Source organism: Trachurus trachurus (assembly GCF_905171665.1).
Source record: "Trachurus trachurus genome assembly, chromosome: 22".
Classification (NCBI taxonomy): domain Eukaryota; kingdom Metazoa; phylum Chordata; class Actinopteri; order Carangiformes; family Carangidae; genus Trachurus; species Trachurus trachurus.
In genome coordinates, this window is record NC_139907.1 from 22,018,842 (window position 1) to 22,028,267 (window position 9,426).

Genomic DNA, 9,426 nt, shown 5'->3' on the forward strand with positions numbered 1-9,426 from the left:
ATGAGGTAAACAATACAAGTATTAAAACATTTTTAGGCGACCGCAATAAACAGAGAGAGGGGGAATGTGAAAAGGGAAAAGAAGGACAAGAAGGACAATAAAAGTAGTTGGAATTAAACTGATTTAATAGAGGAAGCGTACAGGACTGTGGAGCAATGTTAGAAAGAGTGATGAGAGGGAGACTGTTGAGGAGCGGAAAGGTTGGGAAGGTTGGTAATTAGATGAAGAATGGATAGAGATGTGGAGGAGGAGGAAGAAGAGGAGGAGGCGCTATCCGAGCCAAGTCTCTCCCTCATCTGACCAGTGACTCAAGACCACAGCTGGACCCGATTATCCTCGAAGCTGACACACACACACACACACACACATCATATTTCCCCCTTTCTATCCCACACATTCACCTCCCTTATTGTTTTACCTCACCACCAAACCACATTGTTCAGTTTTCTCACACACTGAAAGTACTTAGGAGCAACACAACCTCCTGGCAACACGCGTCAAATGAATAGCAGGGTAGTGGGCCTCTGTTTGTAGTTCTATATTAAGGAATACAAAAAAAAAAAAAATTCCCACTACGACTTTGAGGATGTTGTCTTCAGAGTCATTGCTATCTGCGCGTGGACAATCCAACTGGAGCATGTCTGTTTGAGGAAACAGGAAGGGGCGCTCCTCCATTTGCACCGAGATAAGGGCGGGGATTGTCAGTCTTGAGACACACACGCTCGCTACGTCCTTCGAGACCCGACCTAGTGCCCCACTGCATGACCAGATGTGGTGTCCAGCACTCACACTGCACACACAGATACACTTGTTGTCTGTACTGTTGATTCACATCTGATTTCCTGACAGTTCTTGGAAAGCATCCAACACACTTGGAGATTGTGTACTGTGTGTGTATGTGTGTGTTCAAACCATCTGTCCCCATTTCACCTCCACGCCCAGTCTTTCTAACACATACTTGGGGAAACATCCCAACTCTGGAATGGCTGCTCTTTTCAGCCTTTCAGTCTGTGATGTGCATTTAAAAACACACTCTTGTGCCTGTAAAGAGACAATTTGGTACCTCTATAGCTGCAACTGCACGGCACAAAATGGCCAAAACATCCGCAGAATGGCTACTAAAAGAACTTCAGAGAGCTTACAAGTTGCATTATCTAAACGTCCTCAGACCTAAAGGAAAAGGGTCCAGTGTGGTTTACTCAAATGTATGCAAATTTGACACAGCCCTTTCCTCCAAGTCACACCAGTTTTAAGTCTGGTTTGCTGGAGTGAGGAGAAAACCTAGAGATCATTCCAGGAAGTCTCCGGCAGCGTTCACCTGGAACTGATTCCTAAGCAGGGCTTTGAGATCAATGAAATGTCCAGGAGGGAGCACAAATCTGACATGCCACCCACTAGTCAGCTATGAATGGAGTGTTTTCATTTTTGTTGGTTAAGACAATTGGAGACTGGTGGTGCACATTAAGTACACGCAGATGGTACATTGGATAACATCCTTAAGTAGTTTGCACATTGGGTAATCATGTGTCTGTTCTCAGAGTTCAGTTTAACTACAGTACGTCGGGAATACAATACATTGTGACTGTTGGACAGACAAAGGGTGACAGAGACTTTTGGGAAAGTGGGGATGAAGAGAGGTGAAGAGGCTAAGCTGATAGATTGTGACTGGACTGGAAGAATAATGGCTACGTAAATTACTAAAAAAAAAAAACAGGAGGTCAAAGCTACAGGGGAAAAGAGCTTAAGCAATTTGGGGTCAGATGAAAAGATGGATGGAAGCAGAAGAAAAGACGTGGGCAGGAGGGAGCAAGATAGAGTAGGGGCGAGGAGAAGACAGACAGAAGAAGGGGTGGGGCATTGCAGCAGAAGTTGTAGGGTACTTTTGTTTTGAGTTCTTGTTCTCGGGAGGGAGCGGTCAGATCTCTAATGGAGAAAGAATGAGGGAATGAAGAAAAGGCAGAGAGGCACAGCAAGGGAAGGAGGGGGCGGAGGGCGGAGGGGGTCTTTCCTACAAAAAGCTAAAACCAATTGTACTCTCCAAGACTGTCAATGCATCTGTACGTGTCTGTGAGCCCTCTGTCCTCACGTGTAGCACACACACAGGAACACATGGCCAGCTAGTCACTTCAAGCTGCAGCACACCCCCCACCCCCGACCCTACCCCACCCCACACAGCACAGCACAGCTCAAAACAAAACAAGTTTTGTCTCCCGAACAGCCGAATGTGAACCCCCTCCTCTGCACTGCACTGCACTGCACTCCCCCCCTCCACTCTGGCTCTACAGTACACAAAAAAGGCTCCCAGGACAGGAGCTTGCTTATATTGCCCTATGGAGGGCCCATGTAAACACAGTGTTGGATTTTTAATACATGGCTACCTCTCAGTACTACACCACAGTCTCTCTGAGGTTGAGCTGGTCTGCGTGAAGCTTATATTTCCTCGTCCTTGTGGGGATGTGGGAAAGCGGACGATAGGGGAAGGAAAGACAGGAGGGAGCAGGGATAGAATATCAAGTGGAGAAAGATGTGACACCACCGAGGTGTGGAGGAGAAGCAGTCGAGTACATGTGCATCAAATTAGTACTCGTTTGTAATACGATGCAATTAAAACAAATCTGATTCCAGGACAAAACAAGAGAATAACAGAAGACACAGAGGGAAGAAAAGAAGGGGAAGGAGATGGTGTTGAGGGAGGCACACTGTAGGTCATATTCCAGCTGTTGTAATCTGTGGCAGATCTAGAGGAAGCTGGGAGCCTCTGGCTACAATCCTCATAAGGGAGGGTCAGGCATTGGAACGAATGAACGACTGACAGGAAATTACCACAGAATATCACCATCCTCAGAAGAGCATGAAACGCCTGAGCAATTGGGCTGGAGAATGTTTTTTGTTTCATTGTGGCTGGCTTATCCAACTTTAAATTTGGGACCTAATAATGGTCTAAAATAACCAGACTGGACAAGCATCTTCTGCCAGGAAAGGAAACATTCAAACATGTTAAAGTCTTGGTGTAGTTGCATTTTCACCCTCTTCATTATTTAAGAAGCCAACATTGAAACAGTGCCTCTACTTTCACATAGAGCTACCACATGCAACCATGTTTGATCTGTTCTGTAAGTATGAGCTGAAAGAAAGTTGAAAAGAAGATGATCTCAAAGATTTTCCTCTTCTGGGCCTCTCAGGAGAAGCAGAGGACAGGAAGACCTTCATTAGCAAAGCCAGAACTCCCAGGGGGCCGAACGGGGCCCATTTTAGGGCCTATTGTGATTGGGAGGTGGGGGTGGTTTGGTGTTATCTCTTGGATGAAAGGTCACAAGTAGTACAGTGGAAAAATTCAGCTAGATTCAAAAAAGTATGTTTCAGTGGGAAAAGCAGCACAAACTTTGACATGAACACTCAGAATGAGTTCCTTTTACAGGACTGAGGCATTTTCTCCTTCAGCATGGTCTCTAATTGATTGTCATGCTTTTGATTTTCTATGGCACAAATGTATGTCAGTAGTTTTAAGAAAAAGTGATCCTTGTTTAAAGCCAGGAACTGTCAGTGTGTTGCAGGCTGTAACTATAAGAATAGCTAGATGACATAAGACCTACTAGCTACAGTAGGTAACTATTGTTAGCTCCATGGGTTTGATGAAAAATCTGTCCCTGGCAAACTTAAGTCCCCCTAAAGAGGCATTTTAAAATTCATAAAAATGCTAGTCTGCTATGACTATTTTTTGATTAAAACTGTTAACAACAAAAAAGTTGTTCTCAAAAACTAAAAACATGTCTACTATTTCTCCCTCATTGAAAAATCCAGGTTACATGAATATTCATGAGTATGCAAATGTTTCACCGGGTTACTCGGTAACGGCGGTGCGCATCAGCGGGGGTAGGGGAGACAGAGGGCAATATTTAAAAAAAATCAAGATCACAATTGGATTTGAACCCTGGTCTCCCACATTCAAGGCAGCAATAATGCCCCTTGGCCACGTCATCCACTGAGACTGTTGTTGAACATGTAGCTGTATGTGAAGTGTCACCATCACAGTGAACAACAAATGAGATGCAAAAAAAATCTACGGGATTGGTAGCTAGGGATTCTGACGTATTAAACCTGACTTGGTGCTGAAAAACTGAATCCAACTTTTTCAGACTCTGGCTTTGAAACTGCAGTTTCAAATCTAAAATGCTCAGTTATGGCGTGCATTAGCAACTTCGCTGCTGAAATGTCTTGTAGCAGAACCCAAACACTACATTGACATAGTAATAATTTCAAAAAATCAATTTTTGGCTTAGGGGGTCTTTAAATGTTTCTGGCTGAATTATTTTACCACTGTGTTTACCCCTATGTTGTTTTCTGTATCGTTTTTGCAGCTGTAGTTTCCCCTGCCACCATTATCACTCACAAGTTTGACAACAGGTTAGTGAAACCCTCCTCTACTGCCACTTAGCCAAGATGGCTACCATTGAAGATCAGAAGTGTCCAGCATTTCACATTCAATATGTTGTTATGATCACACAACCCAGGAACATATAGTGCACTGCATGTTGCTAATGTTGTCAGTGTTGAACACACTTATGCACGCAAAATGGCAAGGGCAAGTATGGAAAAAATAATTTGACTAGAACCACAATAATGTGTCCAGGTCTGGCCCCATTAAAGTTGCCAAGCTAGAGTAATAGTGAGCAACTGAGGTTAGTGGGAGGGGCTTAGCAAATGATCACTTAACCTTCATATCACGTACCAAACAACTTGTGAAGAGAAAAGTGTGTCAGTGTATTCAAAAACAAAGAATGAATTGGAACACATCTCACCTGCAATGTATTCTTCAAAGTCTTCACCTCTGTCAGTAAATGTTTCAGTATTTCTGAGGAAAGGACACAAAAATGTCAGAAGACATCACATGCATATGTATGAAATACAAAGTCATGCAGTAATGTCAATGACACAGATATGCCCTTTAATAGAGGAACCATACTTCATGAGCTGTAGTGTTCAAACAACCTTCAAAAAATTCTGTTCGACCAAAAGTTATTTTTTGGAAGAATCAAACGTATGTTTAGGAAAGATATTGTAGTATAGCAACATATGCTGTTTCACCTGCTGTGTTTGTGGCCCCATCTTGACTGGCCGTGATACCCAGTGATGTCCTACACTCCTCCAGCAGCTTCTCCAGTTCCTCACCGTGGCCGTCCCCAGCTTCAGGGCGAGCCAGTAAAGACTGGCTCAAACCACTGTCCCTTTCTCTCCAGTCCTGGCCTGAAGAGCTGCCAACCAAAGGTGAGGCACTACACAGAGAGGAAGGGCTCTTTGACGGGCTGACGGCCACAGTCTTCCCATGGGAACCTGGAGTCCTTGGAGTGGAGGTTGGGGGACCTCCGTTCCTGCCCAAAGAAGCATTTCCTTTAACCACAATAGTTCCTGGCTTGTTGTGCACTGGACTAACTCCAGGGCCAGCGGCTGAGCTCTTAGAACCGAGTGGTGAATGAGGCCTCCAGTTAGGAGTGAGACTAGAAGTGTTGGGGGAGGCTGGGGTGGTCGGGGTGCTGCTGCTGGTGGTGGTGTTGGGCTGTGACTTCTTCCCAGTGGATGTGACAACAGGAACTGGAGGTGGAGGTAAAACTGGGGCTGCAAGGGAAGACTGAGGCGAGGTAGGCTGAAGGAGTTGGGGGACACCAGGGATGAAAGCTGGCACATCACTTTGTGGAGAGGCAGGGGGAGTGTGGAAACTCTCCCCATGGGCCCCTACAGAAAAAAAAAACATTAAATTCAGATAGGATAAGGATGGCAAATACATATTTCAAAAGGCCCTCAAGACATGTTTTAGGCTTACTGGATACACGATGTTTCCTGTTTCACTGAATAGTCCATTGTCTTTCTTTGTGCACTGGAAGTTTTATGTTTCTTCATGCTCATCTTTAACTCTGATCTGAGGTATAGAGAAACTTCCTCCATTCAGACGAAAGTGAAAACACTTTGCATAATGAAACTCATAGCATTTTTTCATGATTATTTGTTAAGCTTCTGTGTAATTGCAAGAAACATTGAGAGACGAGGCCAGACAGCTGGATCACGGACAGAATGACGAGAGGAAACAGCTCAGTGGTCACTAATCTGGCATGTTTAAACTGAAAACACCATTCAGGGAGGTGACCAGAACAACAAGGCCTTCATTGCCCTGCAGACTTCCAGGCCATGCCCCTGAAGACATTTAATAGAGACATTCCTCTTGTGCTGCTCATCCGCAATTCCGCTGTGACACTCATTCTGCTAATTCAGGAACACACACACAAACACAGGGAGGACAACTTTTATATATAGACGAATCTGCAGCAGGGGGCTGCAAATACATTTCCAGACTTGACATAGTAACAATAACACAAGTGATTTTTACTTTTTGACTCAGCGTTCCTTTGCCCAACTAATAATAACTTCAGAAGCTATGGGAACCGTCGGACATTGTGTCTCCGTCTTTTCTTTCCTCCTTTCCCTTGTTTGGACAAAAGCCTCACTGCAAGCAAAATGAATGTGCTTTTTTTTTAAGTGATGTAAGAGCAGCAGTCAAACATTAGCAAAGTTATGCACCACCTGCTGTAAGGCCAAATCACTGGAGAAGAATGACAGGATTGTCTAATAACTTTCTCATACCACCCCTGCGTCTTATTTCTTCATTCCAGCCCTTAATGTGCTCGTCCAACCATGGGTGGCAGATTGACTGAATGAGAGAGAGTGTGTATGTGTATGTGTGTGTGTGTTCATTCAGGTTTGTGTGGGTGTGTGTGTCAGATAGCATTAGGCTTCCTATGATTAATCCGCTGCCCTTGTGCTGAGCTGGGGAATTCTGCCGATTCATCACAGCTGGCCTGGCGGGGCCAGAACAAATCACACAGGGACGCGAGGAGAATGACCACTCACCGAGCAACACACAGGAGGGCTGCCAAGATTCCTCCTACTGCTCAACACACACACATACACTCGTCTCTTTCCGCTCGCTTCCCCTTTTGTTGCCTTGAATTTCCTTCATCCAGCCTCTTTCTTGGGGAATTCTACTGCAGTACCCTCTCTCCTCCTGTACATGTCCTCCTCCTCCTTCTGCTCTACAAGCCTCTTCCTGCTAGATAAGTCACAGCCTTGAGATGTGATGACTTTATCTCAAAGAATAAGAAACACACACACACAGCCAGCCTTTTGCTTCCTGACATGGAACCGATGTTAGGATGCAGGCACCGCAAAGAAGATTCAAAGTCAGTGATCTGACCAATACTAAAGAGTGTGTGTGCTGACATACCTGTGAGTCCATGGCCGTCCTTGCTGGAAAAGTTGCCCATACTGCAGTAATGGGGTGTGGGCCACTGGTGCGGCCCTGCAGGTGCTTGTTGCTTTTTTCACTCAGCCCACACCAAAGAGGCACTGTAGAGGTGACCTACACACACACATACACAGGACATCCAGTAAGATGATGGATGAAGTCATGCACTTGTGCACTGTTATCCAGCTGAAACATAATCCAGTCTGAACAGAACCAACTCTGTCCCTCAAAGTTCCTGCTGGACTGGGGAGAGAACAGAGAGCTCACGCTGCTCATTTGAATGCTAGGAAAATCGGAGTGTTTGGAGGCTGAGCCACAGGGGAGAGATCAGCAGCAGGAGCAGGACACTCCGGTGTGTATGACCACATGTGCCAAACAAAAAGTGTTGGCACATCAGGTTAAAATGCATCTGAAAGAAAATCAACTGTGCACACGAGAAATGCGCCAAAACCAACACAAAAGCCGCACATTCCGCGCCATCGAGACAACAAAACTAGTCCCAAGTTATCAAAACAATTTTGGTAATAAAAACACAAATCTGATAACAACTTGACAGTTTAGTTCCGCAGGCACAAAGCCGTATACTTTGACACACAGACACAAAAGCCAGAAGGAAATGCGCATCCAAAAGTTTGAAAACGTGTTTAGATTAAAGTACCCTACCTACTTATCGATAACTTAATTTAAACTCGTGGTTTTAATTTGAAGAGTGATGAAGAAAAAGTGGATACAAACCGCTAAAAACCGCGCAAATAAATCCAAGATGTTCCGCTCAGAGTTTTGAGAACTGTTCCTCTCTCCACGCTTTGCTTCCTCCAGCGCTGCTCAACCAAGCGCACTGCCCCGCTGTGTCTTCACCGGGGAGAGAGGGAATGGCTGCTGGAGAAATGCCCCTGCATTTGCGATGAAAAACTAAGATTAACGCACGCAACATTTCACAACTGTTAAAAAAAAAATCTAAACGCTAGGGTAAAACAGAAGGAGGAAGTTTTTTTTCCCCTTAATCTTCACTGCAAAGCAAAGAGCAAAAAAAAAAAAAAACACTCAACAACAATAATGAGCGGTGGCACCGGTGTCGGCTGGAGGTGTCCACTGGGGGGCACGGTTAGGCTGCGTTAGGAGGGACCTGTTGCCTCCGGGAGGTGCTGGCCCTCTTCACTCACCTCATGGTTTATCGTGGAGCTGACTCACAGGCTGGCGACCCACTGACCTACTGTAGAGCCACTCCACAGCTCGAGGCTGAGACACTGCGGCTGCTGCTGTTTAACACACTGAGCGTTGATGAGGCTCCCGCATCATTTAAGTATGATGGTGATGAGCTAAAACTGCACTTTTTATGTGCTAAATGCTAATAAAAACACTGCGACTCTGTGGTTTCATTCTTCTAGTTAAACAACACAAAGGCACAGGGCAATACACCTTGCATTGGTCACGTTATGACTTAATTGCAGGTTACATTGAGGTCAATCTGATTAAACCACCATGTTGCCAACTGGATGTTTGGGATTTGCAATGTGGCAAAGTAATAAACCTACACGTGAAGTGCGTTGTCTATTAAAACTCTACATCATCAATATTAGTCTCTAATTTGAGGAACATGTTTTAGTTTATTGCTTAATATCTTATTGATGAATACTGCACCCTGCAGATTTGTGAATGGGGTAGGAGGTAACTGGTCTTTTATTCAGACTCCAAGATCGAGGGCTGACACCAGCCATTGCTTCTGAACGTTTTTATTGATAAGTTTTATTAAAAATTCAAAAACCCTCAAACCATTTTAGAGAATACTGTGGATTAAAAAAAAAAAAAAACTTAACCACATCTTTCAAGAGGCCATTTGTTTACTCTGCTACTGAATGTGCAGATGTTTCTCGTGGATAATTGGAAAGTTGCCTGAGCTTTGGCCCGGGCAGTAAGATGACTTCAGGGCAGATTGGAGGATAAAGAGAGTGATGGGACAGGCCAGGGACCTGTTGGTTATCACTGCTAACTTCAGTAGAAGTGAGAATATGGTAGAGATAAAATAACAGGTGAATGATTGTTTTACATGAATGGATACAGCTTTTGGTAAGTAAAGGAATGAAGTCTGCTGCTGAACTCGCAACATTTCCTCTTGACTGACTGGTCAGTAA

General features: G+C 44.6%; 1 protein-coding gene across 1 annotated transcript in view; it reads right to left on the bottom strand.

Moving 5' to 3' along the window:
- Nucleotides 1-8,190, bottom strand: part of LOC311005256 (CD109 antigen) — a gene marked incomplete at its 3' end in the record, with an annotated part of 28,354 nt that extends 20,164 nt beyond the window's left edge. The window contains exons 1-4 of the mRNA XM_083997612.1: nucleotides 8,030-8,190; nucleotides 7,274-7,408; nucleotides 5,086-5,730; nucleotides 4,800-4,852 (exon numbers count right to left, since the gene is read on the bottom strand). Of these exons, the coding sequence (XP_083853738.1) occupies nucleotides 4,800-4,852; nucleotides 5,086-5,730; nucleotides 7,274-7,313 (738 nt within the window). The 5' untranslated portion in view covers nucleotides 7,314-7,408; nucleotides 8,030-8,190. The remainder of the gene's footprint in view (nucleotides 1-4,799; nucleotides 4,853-5,085; nucleotides 5,731-7,273; nucleotides 7,409-8,029) is intronic.
- Nucleotides 8,191-9,426: the final 1,236 nt, after the last annotated feature.